This window comes from Kogia breviceps, chromosome 4, assembly GCF_026419965.1.
Source record: "Kogia breviceps isolate mKogBre1 chromosome 4, mKogBre1 haplotype 1, whole genome shotgun sequence".
NCBI classification, from domain to species: domain Eukaryota; kingdom Metazoa; phylum Chordata; class Mammalia; order Artiodactyla; family Physeteridae; genus Kogia; species Kogia breviceps.
Window position 1 is genome coordinate 51,857,336 of NC_081313.1, and position 22,688 is coordinate 51,880,023.

General features: G+C 37.0%; 2 protein-coding genes across 11 annotated transcripts in view; one reads left to right on the top strand and one right to left on the bottom strand.

The window, feature by feature from the left end:
• Positions 1-2,367, top strand: part of TRAPPC13 (trafficking protein particle complex subunit 13) — a 34,552-nt gene extending 32,185 nt beyond the window's left edge. For 5 of the 9 annotated variants that reach the window (XM_059062312.2, XM_067031042.1, XM_059062308.2 and 2 more), the window contains 2 exons: positions 1,823-1,973; positions 2,099-2,367. In XM_059062312.2, coding sequence (XP_058918295.1) covers positions 1,823-1,973; positions 2,099-2,206 — 259 coding nt within the window. In that variant the 3' untranslated portion in view covers positions 2,207-2,367. The remainder of the gene's footprint in view (positions 1-1,822; positions 1,974-2,098) is intronic. The other 4 variants (XM_059062311.2, XM_067031043.1, XM_059062309.2 and 1 more) reach the window with 1 other exon arrangement.
• Positions 2,368-6,799: 4,432 nt separating this feature from the next.
• Positions 6,800-22,688, bottom strand: part of SGTB (small glutamine rich tetratricopeptide repeat co-chaperone beta) — a 45,733-nt gene continuing 29,844 nt past the window's right edge. Inside the window, exons 6-11 of one of the 2 annotated variants that reach the window (XM_067031044.1) lie at positions 14,481-14,585; positions 10,075-10,201; positions 9,898-9,960; positions 9,174-9,211; positions 8,120-8,203; positions 6,800-7,035 (exon numbers count right to left, since the gene is read on the bottom strand). In XM_067031044.1, coding sequence (XP_066887145.1) covers positions 6,924-7,035; positions 8,120-8,203; positions 9,174-9,211; positions 9,898-9,960; positions 10,075-10,201; positions 14,481-14,585 — 529 coding nt within the window. In that variant the 3' untranslated portion in view covers positions 6,800-6,923. Of the gene's footprint in view, positions 7,036-8,119; positions 8,204-9,173; positions 9,212-9,897; positions 9,961-10,062; positions 10,202-14,480; positions 14,586-22,688 lie in introns of both variants that reach the window. The other variant, XM_059062316.2, reaches the window with a different exon arrangement.

Consider the following 22,688-nt stretch of genomic DNA (forward strand, 5'->3'; position numbering starts at 1 on the left):
CACAGGGCTTTGAAGCCAGAAAAACCTAGGATTAAATCCCAGTCCTATCACTTTTCTACTACTTGTATTACTACTTGGTATGTATTATTAATTGGGGCATTTTGATAATATTGCAATGATGAATCCCTATCCTTTTAGTCCAAATGTATAATCCTTTTTAATTCTATACCCCTTACAACTTTATGATATTAGGGAGATAAGAAGTATTCATCCTTCAGAATTACAAAAATACCTACTTCCCTGTGAAGCTTCCTAGACCCTTCCGTGCACAATCATCCCTTTCTCTGTCATAGCAAATTGTAATATAGTTTTTTAGTGGTATTAATATATTGCTATAATCATTAGTCTCTTCCTCACTGAATTGGAATAATTCAAGAAAAGGGATCATGTCTTACCCAGCATTATAAATGCAGTGCCTGCCACATCATAGGAGCTCAGTAGACAACACACACAGGATAAAGACCCTGTGCATATAGGGTGTGCTTTTGGATTTTTGGTTTGTTTTGCATTTTTGAGTTATAACAAATCAGTTATCGACCAAATGACAAAGTGCTGTAATAAATAAAGAAGTTTATTTGGGTATTCACTTTACCTTTTGGCGATTCAAGTAAGTTTTCTAAAAAGCACTTGTTTCTTAGATCTTCAGTTTCCTCATCTATAAAAATGGGATTTCCACTCCCCCCAACACACAGAGACACATACACACAACATACACTTAGCGGAGTTTTGTGAAACGTAATGAGAAAATTCATTCATTGCACCTAAACTGGTCTGTGACACACAGTGAACATTTCAAATTTGGCGGGGGGTGGGGAGAGATGGAGACATATAAAAGCTAAATATCATTAAATCAACACGTCTAAAAATCAAGTTGGAATTTAAAATTAAATAAGTATTTAAAATGTGGAGCCAACTCCAAGGAGAAAAAAATAGCTTTAAAGAGTTGAAAGCAAGTCATGAATGGTGAGAGAGTACCAGACCGTTTTCATTATGAGCCTTTTGGTTTTGTTTTTAAAAACAATGTGCATACTTTCATTAAAAGTTTTTTTTGGGGGGGCTTCCCTGGTGGCGCAGTGGTTGCGAGTCCACCTGCTGATTCAGGGGACACGGGTTCGTGCCCCGGTCTGGGAGGATCCCACATGCCGCGGAGTGGCTGGTCCCGTGAGCCATGGCCGCTGGGCCTGCGCGTCCGGAGCCTGTGCTCCACAGCGGGAGAGGCCACGGCAGTGAGAGGCCCGCGTACCGCAAAAAAAAAAAAAGTTTTTTTTTAACTTAAGTTGAACTGGTGGTATCAATTATAAGCAGAGGTAGTCTTTTCGTGTTATCTGAACATCTAAATGGTTTTACTTATAAATCTTGCCATTTTCTATGTTGTCTGCATGGTAAAGGAACATAGATTAAATAGAAAAAGCACTGGACCAGACTCAAGTTTATCTTTTTCTTTCCTGTAGAGTGCCCTACAGAAATAGGAAGGATGCATAGCAACAAGATTAGACACAGATGTCTGGAAGTCTTCCAGAGAAATGGCAAAACTGTTAACAGATCAGCACCAGGGAGCCAGTGTTCAATAACAGAACCAGAAAGCCTATATCCAGACAGGCAGATTAGTCTCAGTGTCACTGTAAATCCCAGAAGACACCATCTCCTTTCATTTTCCTGATTCTACCTTAAGTGAAATAAAAATGATATGATAGCTTTTCATTTGTTTCTGGTTTTCTGCTGGACACCCAGAAAAGAAATTCACCCACAATAGTGGAAGAAATATTGCAGTACCTCTTTGTGAAAGGAACAAGGTTTATTCCTGTTTTTCTGATTCCTCCAGCAGTGAAAGGACGATGGATCTCGTTTTGGAAATGTGCAATACCAGTTCTATCCACTGGTGTGGCATTTCAGGAAGACAACTTGGAAAGCTCCATCCAAGTTCCTCTCTCTGCCTTGCCCTCACTCTACTGTCTTCAGTACAGGGACTGCAAGTATGCTTTCTTTTCAATAATTTCAGCATTTGGGGGCTATTAATCCATAGTCATTTATTATACCCATTCTTTCTCTGGTCATTACCAATGAATGAAAACTTAGGTCTATATTTTTCTCTCAATAGAGTGTCTCCGGCTTAAGACTAACAGACACATTCTTAAAGAGAACATATGAATATGATGACATCGCACAAGTCTGCGTGGTATCTTCAGCCATTAAAGTGGAAAGCTGAAGAAAATTTCCAATGTTATGCTTGTCATTGAGTTTCCCAGAACTTTCTGTATTGTTGTCACTTTTGTAAAATGATCAAGTCAACAGTAAAAATAGGTATATATTATTTAAATTTCTTTCCTGTAAAACAGTTAAAATATTAAATATTTGTTTTGAAAACAACCATCTACTGATTTTTTCTTGTGAGTTACAGTCTAGATGAACATTTGTATATTTTCCACACATATGCTATTTTGTTTCATTTTAAATGAGTTTTGGACTTTGTTCTCCAAAAGCTCTATATTTGAGGCTATTTGTCCCTAGCAGGTATCTTGAATAATGGTCAGCAAACTTTTCATGTAAAGGGCAAGATACTACATATTTTAGACCTTACGGTCCATGTGGTTTCTATTGAAAATGCTCAACTCTGCTGTTGTAGTGCAAAAGCAGCCAGTAGGCAAAAACTGCACAGCAGTGTTTACAAAAACAGACAGCTGGCCAGATTTGGCCTGCAGGCCATAGTTTGCTGACCTCAATCTAGAAGATACAGTTGTTTCTTAAAACTTTAGAATTCTTATCATACTTTACTTAGAAGTATTCCCGTTAATCCTAGTTTTTTCCCTCAGTCAATAAAAAACGTTTAACCGGGGTGGTCCTCATGTAATCTTGTATTTGTTAACACAATATGAGTTTTTCTAGTTATTTTCAAAATTATCATATTGGTATCTGTGTTTGTGTGTACATACAAACACACACATCTAAGTTTCAGTTACTAACAGCAGATCAGAATTGGTTTTATTTCTTAAATTGTTGATTACTCTGTTAACTAAGAAATCTGATAATTTTCTAATTCTAAGCCAAAAAAGTCCTGTTTTTTTTCCCATTGAAAAATAAGCCACTTATTTTCATAAAGCATACTTAAAGGATTTCCAGCTTCTGGTATTTGCTTTTGAACTCTACATCATGTATTAATATTACAAAACTTTCTATCTCTGCATGTAATCACACTCATTTACTTATGCCATATACAAAACAATGAGAAAGTTAAGACTATAAACAACTTTACAACATGAATGTAATGAAGTTTCAATATTTTGAAAACAAAAGCTAATACTGTTAAATAAAAACTTATTTTGCTAAGTTGAAATTCAAGGATGTATATATAATTGCTTACATGTAAAGAGTGCATAAAGTCAAATACAAAAGTTGGTTTTTCTTAAATGCATGATTATTTATTGCCATGACAAACTGTTTGGTCCAAAATGAAAGCTATATTCAGAATGAGATTTGCTCTTAAATTGGAGAGGTAATCAATGAAATGTCTGTGCAAAATAAAGTGCAAGCAGTATAAAATTGAAGTCTGTGTTTCCTCCAAAATGAGTACAATTGATTAAATGATGAAATAAGATTTTATAGCCACTGTACTGGGTACTGTGATAACTTTTCAAGCATCTTCTCATGACTGAACCTTCTGTTTCATTCTGTTTCATATTTTAAAAGTAACATATAATGGTCACTTGGAATCTGCTATATAACTTGACTGTTAATTACAAAGACTCCTTTTATAAGCAATACCTAGACACATAAAGTTCCTTCTTTAAGTAAAGGTTAGAAAATGTCATCTTAGAAAGGATCTGTTTAAACCATGTTATAAAAATTAGGTAAACAATTTGGTACATTAAGTGGAAATGTTATTTGCGTAAAAAGGACATTGTAAATTTTACATAGCATCATAACAGCTACAGCTACTATAATGAAAAGTGGTTAATGAAAGTCAGTTATTCCTAAGTAGAATGTATATAAAGATTTACTTTAATGCCCTCTTGTTTCAGACAAGCAAAATAACTTTTGGAGCATTGTTTATCATTTTAAGAGTAGCTAACACAATACAGCTACACAAAACCTTCTTGCGATAGCGTGCAATGCAGTAATTCCAAAGTGATGAAAGTACTTAAAAAGCAAAAGTGGCTTGAATAGAATGGAAATCCAGGTAAGTGGACAGATTATCTAGGTTTAATTTGTTATGGATGGTATATTAGAAAAGAAACAAACTAGAAGGATGAAATGGAAGAAATACACCAATTCACATTACTTCAGGTAAAAAGAATGGCTACCTTAACTACAGGTATTAGTAAATCAAAACATTTGTTTTAAACTGTTTTTTCTTATAATGTCTTCAATCTTGGTATCAAAGTAATGGTGAAATAAAATGAGTTGGGAAGTGTTTCCTCTTCTGTTTTCTGGAAGAGATTATGTAGAATTGGTATTAAGTGTTTGGTAGAATTCACCATTGAAACTGGGCCTGTATCTTTCTTTTCTGGAGGATATCCTTATTTCTTCAGTGAGCTTTGGTAGTTTGCATCTTACAAGGAATTTGTCTGTTTCATCTAAGTTGTTAAATACATGGATGTAAAGTTGGTCATAGTATTTTCTTAGTTTTTTTTAATGTCTACAGGGTCAGCAGTGATATCCCCTCTTTCACTTCTGATCCTGTTGATTCATATTTTCTCTATTTTCCTAGTCAGTTAGAGGCTTACCAATTTTACTTATTTGAAAGCATTTTTAATGCACTCAAGATAGTTATGCTAGGAATCTTTTCTTACTCAACACTGGATAAGAGTGGTTTTGGGGGGTTTTTTTGGCTGTGCCACGCAGCTTGTGGGATCTTAGTACCCTGACCAGGGATTTGAACCTGGGCCCTCATCAGTGAAAGCACTGAGCCTTAACCACTGGACTGCCAGGGAATTCCCAAGAGTGACTAACTTTTAATTAAGGATCAACTTTGCTTTTTTTTTTCACAGTCATCACTTTCCTATGATTAGTTAGTACTTTATTCTGTGTAACATTTGAACACCAGGATCTGAATTTAACTTCATGAAAAATTCAGTTGATTTAGATGCAATATAGGAGACTTAATTCAGAAGGCTTAGCTTAGATTTAAGTCCCGCTCTGCTCTGACCAGAACTGTAGGTTCATATAGCTCTTCCTTGTAGCCTGAACCCAGGCAGTTAGGTGTTTGCTGGCCTAAAAGAGAGAAATCTCTAACCTAGTGTTGCTTTAAATTAAGAGTCCTTTGGACCTACATCAGAACCACTTGGTGTGCTATTTGACATGGCGATTCCCAGACCTTATCACAGGACGTACTAAATAAAAATTGAAAAGTGTGCCCCTGAATCTGCATTTTTAACAAATTCCCAGGTGACTCTTACAGTGAAATTATAGAACCACTGTTCTAATCTCACAAAGGGAAAAAAGGGAAAGTTGGCTTTTAAACTTCAAAATACCAAGTAATTAGCCTTTTGAGGAGAACAGTTATAGTAGAGCCCTGATCATCATCGGTATTACTGATTTAATTTTATATTACTTTCTATTTCAGTTTTCTCTCACAACACTTGTGAAATTTATGTGTTTGCCAACCTTACCAATTTCATAATAACAAACCAAAGAAATTCCAGTTGGAATTAGAACAGTCTCATCCATCACTATAGTTAAAGCCATTCCACTAATACTTAGTGCCACGTCTCTCTACTAATATGTATTCTAATTTCAATAAAATATTTCAAGTCCCCTGTTATGTTTAAGCTACATCAAATTAAGGTTAAGCATAAAAGCAACATGCCAAGCCAAATTATAGCAGAGGATTAACATGAACAAGCAGTGATAGTGATAGATGCTTTTTGTAACCCATCAAATAATTACTGAGTTTAAAAAAAAAATCAGTGTTTACAGGCACATAATTAAATGCCACCTAGAATATCCTTAAGGGCCAAGCCATTGGTTTATTTAAATGTAGATATATTTGAGAGTTTCCATGGTAAGGTCACCACTGGGGAAATTGTGCTAATTAAACTGAATAGTTACACAACTGACCTAACCAGTATCATTAAGGGTGTCTAAATGTATTTTATTACGTACTTAGCATAACTGGCCATGCTAATGTTATCAATACCAAACTGTAGGCAAGATTAGTTAAGAACTATGCAAAAAACCTGAGCACCCTACATTCACTTTCTATGCATTCACAGCATCTATTTTTTGCTTTTCTAAACAACACTGAATACTGCTTGCCACCAATTCTTAAGATTTCATCACCCAACAGAACAAGCAGCATTAAAGATAGTACTGGTCCATATCATATCATCTATTCATTACTGATTGCACTATCAAAGCATATGTCAAAGCATATATTATATATATGCATATGCATATATGTATATGCAGTTATGCATATACATATATCCCCATATCCCCTCCCTCTTGCGTCTCCCTCCCACCCTCCCTATCCCACCCCTCTAGGTGGTCACAAACCACCCAGTAACGAATTTCTTCTCTCTAGAGATGCTGCTCAGTGGCAAGTATATTTCGCCTACATCAGCGTGAGAAACCTTTCCTCTTAGTCATCTCCCCTTTCAAAAAGTTTGCCTACAGGAATTTGGTGCTAGAGAATTCACCAGTAAACAGCCTTACTGTTCAATAAATATACTCTGCTATTAAATCTAGTATACAAATATGATGAAGATTTGAAAATGGAACCCTGTCCAGTTAAGTGCTATACTGGCACTTAACAAGGCTACTGATGATCACTCATTTACAAAGGAATCATGTTATGTTCAAGTCTGTGATAAACCTATTGTCTAGACAGATTTATTTTTTAGGTTTGTTTTTGTTTTGGCCACTATCTACAGCAAACACTTCAGAGCCATCGCCATTTGCATTCTGGGCTAGGGCCCCTGGTCAAGTCAGGAATGTTCTTCAGTACTGCTGCTGAATGACCTGCTCCGGATGTGATTTCTAAGTTGCTCTATAAGTTCAGGATTCTGCTGCTGTATCTGCTGAGCAAACTGCTGTCCCCTGTAGTAAAGAGGCAAAGTCATATGAATGAGGGAATTTCCAATCACACAATACCAATGCAAAAAGAACTGCAGAAGATGTGGGTACTACCCAAAGGGAACTTTTTCTATGAAAGCAAGTTTTAGATTCATGACTTTAGTATCTGCAAGTTTACCAGTGCCTCCATGTAGTATTACTACAGTGCAGTGTTCTTCATGAGAAATGAAAACACCCAAGCTAAAAAGAGTTCCTGAATTGAGTGAAATCCACCCCCCACCCAGTGCTTAACCACAGATAAAAGGCTAAAACGTATATGCTTTTATTGTATGTGCACAAATATAATGAAGGGTATTTGTTCTTGTAGTCAAGTCTTAGTCTCTCATATCACAGGTGTCACAGCCATTTTGGGATGCTTATGAAGTCACCCAACAGAACTAATTTTTAGAAAGGCAAAGAAATTTAATCAAAATTCCTGAGTGTGTGCCTCCCAACTGCAAGTGATAGGTATCACTATAATCCTGCCACTTACAGATCACTCTAAAAATGCCATATTGCAAGTGAGTTTACATAGCTGTGATCACAAACAGAAAATGATACTTGTTGCTTCATATAATATTTCTAGTGACAGCATCACACAGATTCAAAAAGCACAGAGTTTAAGCAACTTGGATGGAGGTGGAGGTAATGTGTTCAAGTAATGAGAAGATGAAATGAGTTCCTTTAGCAATGAAGTGCACTGCAGAGTTTGAATAAAACAGCTGCCTAAGTTGTCTGAACACATATATGCAACATATGATTTTTAAATATACACGTGTACCTAAATTCATACCTACTTTAAGTTGATATTTGACATTCATATACATCCTTGAGTAGCTATTCAAGTCTGCTGAAAAAGTTTTTCTTGGATCCAGATCTTCTGGATTCCTGCCCTTCAGTCTGAAAATTTCAATTTATGAACCACTTTTAAATTTAATAACTAATGAGGTAACTGATACTAACAGTAAAAGATAAAAATTTAAAAAGAAAACCTTGGTCGCCTTACCTTAGAGACAAACTGTAAAATATAAAATACTTTTTTACTATTTCTATTTTAAATAACACTTACGCTTGGATGAGGCTAGACAGGTCAGTTAGGCCCCCAACTCCAGCAGCAGGTCCCCCAATAGCATTTGTCATCATTCCTGACATTCTAGAGTAGGCAAGAGATATATCACTCAAATTGGCATATATATATATATATATATATATATATATATATATATATATATATATATGTATAGCGGGAATAAATTAGTGTATTTTTAAAAATTGGTTCACTGATTGATATTTTTAGAATGTTAATTTTTTTAAAAAAGGCAGGACTTCCCTGGTGGCACAGTGGTTAAGAATCTGCCTGCCAATGCAGGACACTGTTTCGAGCCCTGATCTGGGAAGATCCCACATGCTGGGGAGAATCTAAGCCCGTGTGCCACAACTACTGAGCCTGCACTCTATAGAGCCCACAAGCCACAACTACTGAAGCCCGCACACCCTAGAGGCAATGCACTGCAACTAATGAGCCCACATGCCACAACTACTGAAGCCCGCGCACTCTAAGGCCTGTGTGCTACAATTACTGAAGCCCATTTGCCTAGAGCCCGTGCTCCAGGACAAGAGAAGCCACCTTAATGAGAAGCCTGTGCACCACAAAGAAGAGTAGCCCCTGCTCACCACAACTAGAGAAAGCCCGCGCGCAGCAACAAAGACCCAATGCAGCCAAAACTAAATTTAAAAAAAAAAAAAAGGCAACTCTGTGTGGAGTCAGTCAGTTTTTGGCATCTTTGCCTACCCTTCCCAATAAGAACCCAGAAATCATTATGCATATCAAGTGGAAACCCAATCTCATAAACCTAAATAACCCCTAGTACTGACAGTCTATAATTCTTTTCTGAGTCAAAGCACTTAAAAAGAATTGGCATATATTCTTAACAAGTAGGATACCAGACAAGGAAAAGCAGGTAGATATATCCACATTGTGTAGGTTAGGCCAATTGGGTGTGGCTTTAAGTTCCAACTGATTGGCATTTGGGCCAGTTTTATCATTTTGGAGCTACTGTGCTCAAATTAGGAGCCTGGCAAGTGGAAGGGAGAAACATAATATGCTCTTTCTATATACTTACAGCTGTTGAACTTGAGGATTCTGCATTAAACTTGCTGCCTAGAATTGAAAAATGGCATCTCCCGTTAAAGGCAGTTAATATTTAGGGATCTTTAACAAGGATTTCTTTTTAAGCAGAGGAGTGAAAGCTAAACCATGTATATACTAACATTTTGTAGAGTTTTAGTGTGCTATACAAAGTGAGTGGGAATGTAAAAAAGAGGAGGTACTAGGAAAAATTGGTATTAAAAATACATCTCAAGGATAAAGAAATTACAAACACTATAAACTAAGGATACTGACAGCAGTTTGCTTCCTACTATCAGACCAATAAAGCCAAAAGAGCTTAGGAAACCACAATAGCCAAAATCCTATTAGAAGTCTGATTACTAGACCTTCCTAGGGTCACTTTCATGTAAGAGGGTATTTTGTAACCTTTTGTAGATTTGCAGACCCCTTTGCCAATCTGATGAAAAATATGGTTCTCTCCCTAGAAAAATGCACATATCCACATGTACACAAATTTTCATCTACAATTCCAGGGAATCCATGGGCTTCCTGAAGTCCACCCATGGCTTTTTCACAAAGCAGTACAGGGGCAGGTTAAAACCTCAGCCATAGCTTTATATCACCACTCTCCTACCACCGCCATCACAAAAGCTCTCTTACTTGTTTCTAAGAAGTTTGGAACTATATAGTTCTAACGGAAAATAGAGCCAGCAAAGCAGAAAAGGAAATATACTCACCATACTAATGAAGGCTGGATTATTTATTAAGCTGGCCATGTCAAAACTCAATCCAGTTCCTGTCTGTAAAACAATTATATATGAAAATTACTCTAAACACTATAATTTGATTACAATAAATTGTGAATGACAAAATATTTCACTCATTTGGCATTAGTAACTTACAGGACTAGATACCTCTCTTAACTTCTGTTCTGCTATTTTCAGATTTGACTTATAGGAATCATTTTCAGGATCAAGATCTAATGCCTTCTGATAACTTGTAACTGCTTCTTCAAATTTATTCATGGCAGTGAGGGCCAGCCTGAAAAGAATGCAGTGTAAGATATATGATTAAAGAACATCAGGACACCACAAATGTAGTCAAACATCTATCCTGTATTCAATTTGAATCCAGATTACACTTAATTTATTCATTGTACAGTTAGCCCCTGAACAACAAGGGCTTGAACAGCATGGGTCCACTTATACATGGAGTTTTTTCAATAGTAAATATAGAAGTACTACACGATCTGAGATTGGTTAAATCTGCAGATACAGAGGAACCACAGACATGGAGGAACTGCGGGTACAAAGGATTGACTATAAGTTATACACAGATTTTTCAGCGCAGAGGGTCAGCACCCCTAACACCCACATTGTTCAAGGATCAACCGTACTATGGCTCAAAGCAGTATCACTTCATTCTAATTCCAAGATTCTGTAAGTCTGGACTCTCTCCATTCTCCGTGGTGACAACCTCAGCTGTCCTACATGAATCAAGAACTTAATTATTAGAAAGGGAAAAGAATCTGAAAAAAAATAGATATGTATGTATGTATAACTGTATCACTTTGTTGTACACCTGAAACTAACACAACACTGTAAATCAACTATACTTTAATAAAAATTTTTTTAAAAAGAACTTAATGATTAGAAATGAACCTTACATACCCTTACATTTTTAAGCCTAATATGTGAAGTAATTTGCTTTATGAATGATTAAGCTCCATAAAGATGTGAACTGACTAACAATTCTGTGGTCATATAACTCCATGATGCTAAAACCATTTAAAGAACTCTGAACTAGATTTGCCCTTCACTATGTCCCACTTTCTTTCTTCCTTCTTAGCAGAGACATTGAGCCACAATGAATATCAATTTACCATGAAAAATAAAAAATAAAAGTAGGCTGTTGGGTATCAGCTAAACTACTCTTGAATAAGACATGTTAGTTGTTAAACAACTAACTAAATTGTTAAACAACTAACTAAATTGGCAACCTTTACACTTCAATAACACATTATCCCAAGCACAGGTCAAAGAGTTAGTTACTAAATTTAATGTTTTCCTCCACCTAGTTAGAATTTATTTATTGGAAAATTACTTCAGAACTAAACAATAATGGTATATATGGAGAGATAGTATAGAATGTTTTTTTTCCTAGGTTTACTTTTAACAAATTACTCCAATTCTTTCTTGGCCAACTTATCTCACAGACTTCTGATCTAGATAAAATATAATACTTAATCATACAAAAATATCTCAGAACCTAATTAGTTTTCTACCAGTCAACCATGAAAGATACTTCATCAGAGTCCTCACTTAATTAAGTCAATACATATTTACTGGAATCCTACTATGTACCAGGCACTATTTTAGATTCCTCAGTGAAAAAGGAAAAGTTCTTGAGTTTAAGAAAGTTTCATTCTACAGGGGAGGATAAGCAATAAACATGCAAATAAAAAAACTATAATCTTAAAGAGAATGAATAGGGAAGCTGCTCAAAGGCAGCCATATTGAAAGGACCTGAACAATGAGAAGAAAGCAGTCATATGAAAATTAGAGGAGAGACATTCTAAATAGAAGCAACAATAAGCACCAAGGCCCTGAGAACGTTGCAAGCTTGGTATGCTTAAGGAACAGGACAAAGGTTGAGGGAGCACAGAAAACAAAGCGTGGGAAGAGATGACGTCAGGGAATATTATAGGACCATGGTTTGGAGTCTGGATTTTACTCTGGTTGCAACAGAATGACATGATCTGATTTATGCTTTAGAAAGCTCACTCTGGCTTCTCTGAGGAGAGTGAAGTGAAGTCAGGGAGACCAGTTAAGAAGCTATTGCAGCAGCCGAGGTACGAGATGGTAATTTGGACTACAGTTGTAAGCAAGAGAGCAATCAATACTTGAATTCAAGGAATATGTGGAAACTAGAATTCATAGGACTTGCTGATAGATTAGATGTGTCAGGTGTAATAAGAATGAAGGATGATTCCTAGACTTCTGACTGGAGCACTGGGTAGGTAGAATGACAGTATATTTACTGAGGTAAGAAAGATTTAAGAAGAGAACAAGAGTTCTGTTTGGGACATGTTAAGTTTAAAATGACTATTAAACATTTAAGTGGAGATGAAAAATAGCTGAATATATGAGTATGGAGTTCAGACATATAACTTAAGAGATCCATCAACATATACAATTGATTCTCTTTATCCACAGTAATTATGCTCTAAAAGGTCACTGCAAATACTAAATTAGCAAATACGGAACAATTAGTTCTAGGGGAAATAAAAGTTGTGTTCCTATGAGCCTCTGGTCAACAACATTTTCATTAACCAATCAATACATAACCTTGATTTATGTATGTTTCTGTTTAAAGAAATCTTATTTAATACATATCACTGATTCACAGCCAAGTGCACCAACTCATGCCTGAACAAAACTTATCTAACACATGTATTTTCTTGGTGAGGCACATTGCAGCCTTCTTGCATGCAAGAACAATAGACAACACTTCAGCCTATGTTTGCAGGCCACTGTAAACAGAGAAACCAACAACAAAAAGCACATAAATGCAAAAAATATAGCACTAAACAGACTGTGAAAAGGACATTCATTTTACAGCATGACAGCTGAAACAAAAAGGTAGAGCATTGCCTTATCTGACCTCAGCTGAAATCTTGCACATCAGATGACTCAAGTTTTTCACCACTCTGTAGATGACCACAAAGCATACTGAGTACAGATTTGGAGTTACAAAAAAAATTTTAGCAAGCAGGTGAATCATAAATACAGTATTCATTAATACAGAGTATTGACTGTAGATGGAATTTAAAAGCATGGGACAGGATGAAATCAAAGAGAGAATATAAACAGAGAAACAGCAGCAGCAGAGGAAAGAGCCCTGAAGCACACCATTATTTACCGGTGGCAGAGGAGGAAGAACTAGTAAGAGAGACTGGAAAAGAGCATCCAGTGAAACAGAAGGAAAACCACGAAGTGCGGTGTCACAGAAGCCTAGAGAACGAAGTATTTCAAAAAGAAGTTAAACATGGGAATTCCCTGGCAGTCCAATGATTAGGACTTGGCGCTTTCATTGCCATGGCCCAGGTTCAACCCCTGGTTGGGGAACTAAGATCCCTCAAGCCTCGCTGCCAAACAAAAAAGAAAGGTTAATCCTGCCAAATACTAAAAGATGGGGAAGGGTGAGGATACAAAACTGAATACTGACCTTGGGAAAATATAGACAACTGGTGACTTTGAATAGAGTTCTCAACAGAGCGATACAGACAAATGTCCTACTGGAGTGAGCTGAAGAGAGAATAAGAGATGGTGAAGACGAGACGGCTAGTACAGACACTATTAGGGTCTTTGCAGAGAAAGAGGAACTAAGGAATGATGTAGCTGTGTAAAAGATGGTTCTAACAGATGATTTTTTATGATCCTTTCACATGCAGTCATAAGCACTGTTAGAGATAGGAAAGCTGGTGTTGTAGAAGATAAAGGAGATGATTATAAGTGTAAAGTCCTGGAGAAGGTACAAAGGAATGAGATCTCAAGCATGAATGAATGCAGTAGTCTTAGATAAGAAGTCTTCCATTTTAACAGAAAAAAGGCAATCTGTGTAGATTCAAGTGCAAGTAGACTGGTGGATGTGCAAGTAAGAAGATGAATCACTTTTCTTCTAAATACATTCTATTTTTCAATTGAGTAAAAAGTTGAGAGTCACCATGGAATGTACAGTGGAAATCTGAAAAGAGTAGGTGTGAAACAGTCCACTCAGAGAGTAGTAAGGTGAATCTAGAAGGAAGTGTAGTAGCATTATCTAACAAAATACTGAGTGCTTACTTGAGATTTGTAGCCTTGAATATGAAGTAGGTATATTCAGTATGGTTGTTATGATTTTCTCCAAAACCAACCACTCATCATACACTAATCACCTCTCTCCCAAGTCAGAAACTGCAGTCATTTCCTACCTAAATGTTTTATTTATCTTCTTATTAGTTCAGAGGGTACAATATGAAGCAGGAAATTCAAAACCAAGCCATTGGGCTTCCCTGGTGACACAGTGGTTGAGAGTCCGCCTGCCGATGCAGGGGACACAGGTTCAGGCCCTGGTCCGGGAAGATCCCACATGCCGCGGAGCGGCTGGGCCCGTGAGCCATGGCCACTGAGCCTGCGCGTCCGGAGCCTGTGCTCCGCAACAGGAGAGGCCACAACGGTGATAGGCCCGCGTACCGCAAAAAAAAAAAAAAAAAAAAAACCAAGACATTAAGAACAGCATATCTGATACTACTTACTTTGAACGTTCTCCCAAAACTTACCCCATTCTCCCATAGGCCTTGCTGTACTTTGAATCAATCGCTATTGCTTTTTCACAATCCTTTACTGCATCTGTGTAGTGACCTAATTTACTCTGAGCAGCAGCCCTAAGAGAAAGAGAAGAGATTTTTATTATAAGGAGCATTCAAGGCACTAATTTAGATTTCCAGGTGCTAATAAAACTACATTTAACTTGTTCCAATTTGTGTATCATTCCCAGTAAATATCTAAATCAAACTAAGATAATTCTGTAATCAAATGAAAACTCAGAAACAAAATTCAGAGAAAATATGCAGTCTGCTCTTTCCAGTTTGCTTTGCTATAGAAAAGATAATTATGAGAACCCTACAACTGAACAACTGATCTACCTGCTTATTGCCTTTCTAATTTGCCCAAACAGAAAACTGAAAACACCAGGACATTTGGGATTACTGGTGAGGCACACAGAGTGGTTGATTGCTGTGAATGGCCACTCAGAGTGTTGTGCTGTTAAATGATCACTTTATTAGTAGAGTTAAGATCATCTACAAGTCTAAGATGAAAAATGAAACTTAACCTGTGTGCCTAAATCTGACTGTAAATTAAGTATGGCAATGTATTCCATCTACTTAGCATAGAATCTCAGAGCAATTAAGGACTATTTAAACCCGTCCAGGTTACCTCTAACAAAACTCTCCTGAAATAATTGGGACTTGACAATGAAGCTACTTACCCCCCTCCACACAATCCTGATAGTATACAGCTCTCTGTTTCCCTGTAGTAGTGTTCACCTCAACCCTCAGGGCCATACTAAACAAGTAGAATTACTGTTCAACATGTAAGTCCTTCAAACTAAAAGGTTCTGTAATGTCTCCTACCCTCTATCCCACCATTACCCCATTCCTTCTTCTCCAGACTAAGTATTTCTACCTTGTACATTCAACTAATATATCTATTAAGGGTGAGCTAATGTGTAGATACTTTTCTAGACATAATGGACAAAACAGTAATCAAAATAATATTCCTGGCCTTAATAGTGCTTAGATTCTGGGGCAGGGGCAAGGGTGATGGCTGAGGGCTGGCAGACTATAAAGAAAAGGTTGTGGTGAGTCCAGTTTTCTGTCAACCTTTGTTTATACTGAATGACCAAGACTACTTCTCAAACTGAGATTATAAAATTTGAAAAAAATAAACACATAGTCTTCTTTGCTTGAGTTAAAAAATATCAATATGAAAGTAGATGATTCAATAAACCCATTTTGGTAGTTCATGTGGAAAAGTGGTATGGGTTTATTTGACTGAATACTCAACACAAAACTAACAGGATGGGGCTTCCCTGGTGGCATAGTGGTTAAGAATCTGCCTGCCAATGCAGGGGACACGGGTTCGAGCCCTGGTCCGGGAAGATCTCACATGCTGCGGAACATCTAAGCCCATGCGCCACAACTACTGAGCCTGCGCTCTAGAGCCTGTGAGCCACAACTACTGAGCCCACGTGCCACAACTATGAAGCACATGTGCCTAGAGGCCGTGCTCTGCAACAGGAGAAGCCACCGCAATGAGAAGCCCGCACACTGCAAGGAAGGGTAGCCCTCTTTCTCGCCACAACTAGAGAAAGCCTGTGTGCAGCAAAAAAGACACAACACAGCCAAAAATAGAAATAAATAAAATAAATTTATAAAAAGGAAAAAATTAATAGGATGACAAGAATGTCCATTAAAAATGACCATTAAAAGAAGAGATACAGAATGTATAATTCTGAATGTAGAATGTAGAATTAGAGATACAGAATCTATAATTCTAATTCCAAATAATTAGAAAGAAAAAATGAAGTAAAAATAACAATCACTACAATAGAAGGCAAAAGCAAAAAAAAGAGGAGAGGGAGAAGAAGACAAAATATAAGATAGCAGAAAATAATTCAAATATATAAGTAATCACAAAGTTGCCTAGCTAAATATCAGATTCTAAAACTGTATACATAAGATATCACCTACAACATAAGCACACACAGGCTGAAGTTAAAGGGGTAGAAAAAGACAATGAGACAAACTGAAAACCAAGCAAAACAAAGCAAGTGTAGGAACATTAATATTAGACATAAGGCAAAGAACATTATTAAGGATACAAAGTCATCATTTATTAACATTCTTTTTAGTTTAATTTTATGAAAAACATTTACATGACTCAGAAGTCAAACCTATATTAAAAGCCCCACTCTCATCCTCTAGAGGATGGGTGGGAATGGGGTAAATGGGATAGAAATGGGAATGACACTTCAAAAAGGATGAAAAAGAAAACCTTCAAACGGAATAAAACAGAAACAAATGATCCTAACTGTATGTCAAAAAGAAAGAATTCAAGTATTGGGTTGGCCAAAAAGTTCGTTTGGGTTTTTCCATAAGATGTTAATGGAAAAACCCGAATGAACTTTTTGGCCAACCGAGTAACTTTCAAACACAGTATTCTGAGTATATATCCTTAATGAGGCGCATTCTAAGAATGAAAAATAAATTGCAAAGAAATCCTTAAGTTTCCTTAGTAGGCTTGCTAGTGATGTAACACTGGTGTTGTAATATCAGCTGAAGGATAGAGCTAATGAGTACGTACTCTGGTGCTGTTGGAAAGCAGGGCTCTCTTGTGAGAGAGAGATACAAATATAAAATGGGGGAAAGTAAGGATAACCTCTGTGACACTGGATATGAATTGAGGGTATCTGGATAAAGTGATGACTATTCCAAAAACATATTTCCTAGCTCTGTCCTTTAAAAGGACCTAGAAGCAGTAACACTTCAGTAGCAATGATCAGGTCTTGCAATCAGATCTTGGTTTCTGCACTAAAAGGAACAGGAGCTCCTTGCAGAAACAGCTGAGCCCAGGTCTAGGGGCAGAGAAAGTACAAGGCAAATCTGGAATACCCTGTTCTCCCAGAAAGCAAGAAAGTGTTCAAAAACAAATGAAGGTATGTAAGAGGACACACAGCCAGTTTAAAGGGACTCCCACTAGACAAATACAGTAAGTCCCCTACATATGAACCTTCAAGTTGAGAACTTTCAAAGATGTGAACGTGCATCTGCATGTCCAATCCCATAAATTAGTTCACGTGTCTGGCTTACAGTGTCACGTGCATGCATCCTCTACAAGTGATTTTGCTTTTGTGTATTTTACTGTACAGTACTGTATACAGTACAGTAGTACGGTATCTTTATTTCAAGCCCAGGATATCAGGAGGCGTAAAAGCAGCGGTGATGTAGCTGGTACTACTAAGAAGCTCTAGGATTGGAGGCCCAGAGAAAGGACGAAGAGAGACAAGAGGAAGAAGTAACTGAAGAACCAAAGAGATTCATGATGCAGGAAATGGCAAGGGGATTTTCTTTATTTGAGGAGGCACTGTTAGTTTCTAAGGCACAAGACCCAAATGTAGAACAGTACACATACACGAAGGTGGCAGCAGCTGTTCACAATCCAGTGCTACTGTGTCATCTATGATGAGAAAAAAAAAAGCTACTACCCAGACATCACTGGACCATTTTTTCAAGATGGATAGAATTGATTCCAGAAAAGAATCAGAACCTGTGCCATCAACGTCAGGCATGAATGAAAGTGCAGCTTGCCTTCTGTCTCCTATTGCTGATGATCCTTCAGCTCTGCTATCTCCCACCTCCTCCCCCTCCTCCCGTCAGTAACTCTTCTTGCCTGTTCACTCAGTGCCAGCCCCTGTATGCCAGCTGTTGTACTGTACTACTGTACTTTGCAAGGTACTGTACTGTAATATTAAAAATATTTTTTTGTGTTTGTTTTTTATGTATTATTTGTGTGAAAAGTATTATAAACCTCTTATAGTACAGTACTATATAGCTGATTGTGTTAGTTGGTACCTAGGCTAACTCTGCTGGACTTATGAACAAATTGGACTTAATAATGCGCTCTCGGAATGGAACTCGTTTGTATGTAGAGGACTTACCGTATAGGATAATTTAAGGGTCAAAATAATAATTATGGTAATTTATTATAACACACTGAATAGTAAATTTTTAAAAATTCATGAGTCCATACAATACTTTCAGAGGACAAAGGAGAAGGAAAGCCAAAAAGAGTGAAAAGGAAAGAAAACTCTTCTTTTCAGAAATATGTGAGAAAATATTATGTAAAGGAAAGATAAAGTTAGAAAAATCACCATTTTGTAACCATCAATGTATTAATGATTCAGGGACAGATCATCAGTGGATGATAAAACACTGAATAAAAGATTGTTGTGGGGAATTCTCTGGAGGTCCAGTGGTTAGGACTCGGAACTTTCACTGCCAGGGCCCGGGGTTCAATCTCTGGTTGGGGAACTAAGATCTTGCATGCTGCACAGTGCAGCCAACAAAACATTAAAAGATTGCTGGGGAACAGGATATTCACATGATCTGACCATAAAGATAACTTTTTCCTTTTTTAAAATTGAAATACAGTTGATGTACAATTTTATGTTAGTTTCAGGTGAACTACATAGTGATTGAACATTTACTTCCATTACGGAATGATCACAATAATTCTAGTATCCAACTTTCCCCATACAAAGTTATTACAATATTGTATACCATATTCCTTATGCTGTATATTACATCCTCTGGCTTATTTATAATTGGAAGCTTGCACCTCTTAATCCCCTTCATCTATTTCACCCAACCCACTACTCCACTCTCCTCTGGCAAACACCCGTTTGTTCTCTTTATCAATGAATCTGTTCTTATTTTGTTTGTTTTGTTTTTTAGACTCCACATATAAGTGAGATACAATATTTGTTTTTCTCTATCTGACTTATTCCACTTAGCATGATACCCTCTAGATCCATCCACACCGTCACAAATGGAAAGATTTGGGGTTTTATATGGCTGAGTAATATTCCAGTGTGTGTGTGTGTGTGTGTGTGTGTGTGTGTGTGTGTGTGTGTATATATGTATGTATATATAAAACATCTTCTTTATCCATTCATCTATCGATGAACACTTAGGTTGCTCCCATATCTTGACTATTGTATATAATGCTACAATGAATACTGGGTTACATATATCTCTTCAAATGACTGTTTTTTTCTTTGGGTAAATACCCAGAACTGAAATTGGTGGATTGTACAGTAGTTCTAGTTTTAATTCTTTGAGAAACCTCCATATTGTTCTCCATAGTGGCTGTACCAAATTATACTCCCACTAACTGCATGAGGATTCCCTTTTGTACACATCCTCACCAACACTTGTAATATGCTGTCTTTTTGATGACAGCCATTCTGATGGGTGTGAGGTGGTACCTCATTGTAGTTTTGATTTGCAATTACCTGATGATTAGTGATGTTGAGCATCTTTTCATGTGTCTGTTGGCCAACTGTATATCTTCTTCGGAAAAATGTTTATTCGGGTCCTCTGCCCATTTGTTAATTGGGTTGTTTTAATGATGCTGAATTGTATGAGTTTTATGTATGTTTAGAATAATAACCCATTATCTGATATATCATTTGCAAATTATCTTATCCCATTCAGTAGGCTGCTTTTTCATTTTGCTGATGGTATCCTTTGCTCTGCAATGGATTTTTAGTTTGATGTAGTTTCATTTGCTTACTTTTGCTTTTGTTTCCTTAGCTCAAAGAGACAGATCCAAAAAAAATATTGTTAAGATCAATATCAAAGAGTGTACTGCCTATGTTTTCTTCCAGGAGTTTCATGATTTCAGGTCTTAGGTTTAATTCTTCGATTCATTTTGAGTTTATTTTTGTATTGATATAGAGTGTGAGAAACTGGTCCAGTTTTCCCAATACAATTTATTAAAGAGGCTGCCTCTTCCCCATTGTATATTCTTACCTTCTTTGATGTAGATTAATTGACCATGTAAGTGTGGGTTTATTTCTGGGCTCTCTATATTGTTCCATTGATCTGTGTCTGGTTTTGTTTCAGTACCATACTGTTTTGATTACTTTATTTATTTATTTATTTATTTATTTATTTATTTATTTATTTATTTATTTTGAGGTATGCGGGCCTCTCACTGCTGTGGCCTCTCCCGTCACGGAGCACAGGCTCTGGATGCATAGGCTCAGCGGCCATGGCTCACGGGCCCAGCTGCTCCACAGCATGTGGGATCCTTCTGGACCAGGGCACAAACCCATGTCCCCTGCGTCGGCAGGCGGACTCTCAACCACTGCGCCACCAGGGAAGCCCTGTTTTGATTACTTTAGCTTTGTAGTTTAGTTTGAAAACAGGGAGCATGATACCTCCAGATTTGTTCTTTTTTCTCAAGATTGCTTGGGCTATCCAGGGTCTTTTGGATACAAATTTTAAAATTATTTCCATATAAATTTTAAAATTATTTGTTCTAGTCCTGTAGAAAATGCCATTGGTATTTTGATAGGGATTGCACTGAATCTGTAGATCGCTTTGGGTAGTATCGTCATTTTAACAATACTAATTCTTCCAATCCATGAGCACAGTATATCCTTCCATCTGTTAGTATCATCCTCAATTTCTTTCATCAATGTCTTATAGTTTCCCGAGTGCAGGTCTTTTACACCACCTTAGTTAGAATTATTCTTACATATTTTATTCTTTTTTATGCAATTATACATGGGATTGTTTTCTTAATCTGTTAGTCCATCTCTAGTGTATGGAGATGCAACAGACTTCCATATATTAATTTTGTATCTTGCAACTTTAATGAATTCATTTATTAGTTCTAATAGTTTTTGGTGGTGTCTTGAGGGCTTTCTATATATAGTATCATGTCATCTGTAAACAGTGACAGTTTTACCTGTTCCTTTCCAATTTGGATTCCTATTATTTCTTCCTCTTGTTTGACTGACATGGCTAGGACTTCCAAAACTATGTTGAATAAAAGTGGTGAGTATGGGTATCCTTGTCTTGTTCCTGATTGTGGAAGAAATGACTTCAGCTTTTCAACATTGAGGATGATGCTGGCTGTGGGTTTGCTACAGATAGCCTTAATTGTGTTGAGGTATGTTCCCTCTATAGCCACTTTGTTGAAACTTTTTATCATAAATGGATGTTGAATTTTGTCAAAAGATTTTTCTGCATCTATTGAGATGATCATATGACTTTTATTCTTCAATCTGGTTTTTTTTTTTTGGTATATCCTCCTGAACAAGAGTTTTTGATCTTTAGTATGCATTACAGTCATCTGTAATACCTGTTAAAACACAGATTGGTGGACCCCACTCCCATTCTTTCTGATTCAGTAGGCCTGGGGCCCAGTGATTTGTCTTTTTAAGACTCCCCCAGGTGATGATTATAATGCTAGTCCACGGACAACACTTTGAGTACTACTGCCCAAGTCCCATATCAAAGCAATTAAATAAGAATCTCCAATGATGGAACCCAAGAATCAGTATTGGTTTTTTTCTTGCTTTTTTTGTTTTTTGTTTTTGTTTTTGTTTTGTTTTTTTTTTGTGGTAGGCGAGCCTCTCACTGTTGTGGCCTCTCCCGTTGTGGAGCACAGGCTCCGGACGCACAGGCTCATTGGCCATGGCTCACGGGCCCAGCCGCTCCGCGGCATGTGGGATCTTCCTGGACTGGGGCACAAACCCATGTCCCCTGCATCGGCAGGCGGACTCTCAACTACTGCGCCACCAGGGAAGCCCAGAAAGGTACTTTTATTCTTCAATCTGTTTATGTGGTATATCATATTGATTGATTTCCAGACATTGAACCATCCTTGCATCACTGGGATAAATCCCACTTGATCATAGTGTATGATCCTTTTAATGTCTTGTTGAATTCAAATTGCTAATATCTTGTTGAGAATTTTTACATCCATGTTCATCAGTGATATTGGCAGGTAGTTTTCTTTTTCTGTGGTGTCTTTGTCTGGTTTTGGTATCAGGTTTTGGTGATGCTGGCCTCATAAAATAAGCTCAGAAACATTCCTTCCTCTTCAAATTTTTGAGAAGGATAGCTGTTAACTCTTCTTTAAATGTTTGGTAGAATTCACCTGAAAATCTCCTGGTCCTAGACTTTTGTCTGTTGGGAGTTTTGGGGGTTTTTTTAAAATTACTGATTCAATTCCATTACTGGTAATTGGTCTGTTCATATTTTCTATTTCTTCCTAGTTCAGTCTTGGAAGATTGTACATTTCTAGGAATTTATCCATTTCTTCTAGGTTGTCCAATTCATTGGTGTATATTTGTTCATAATAATATCTTATAATTCTTTGTCTTTTTGTGGTGTCTGTTGTAACTTCTC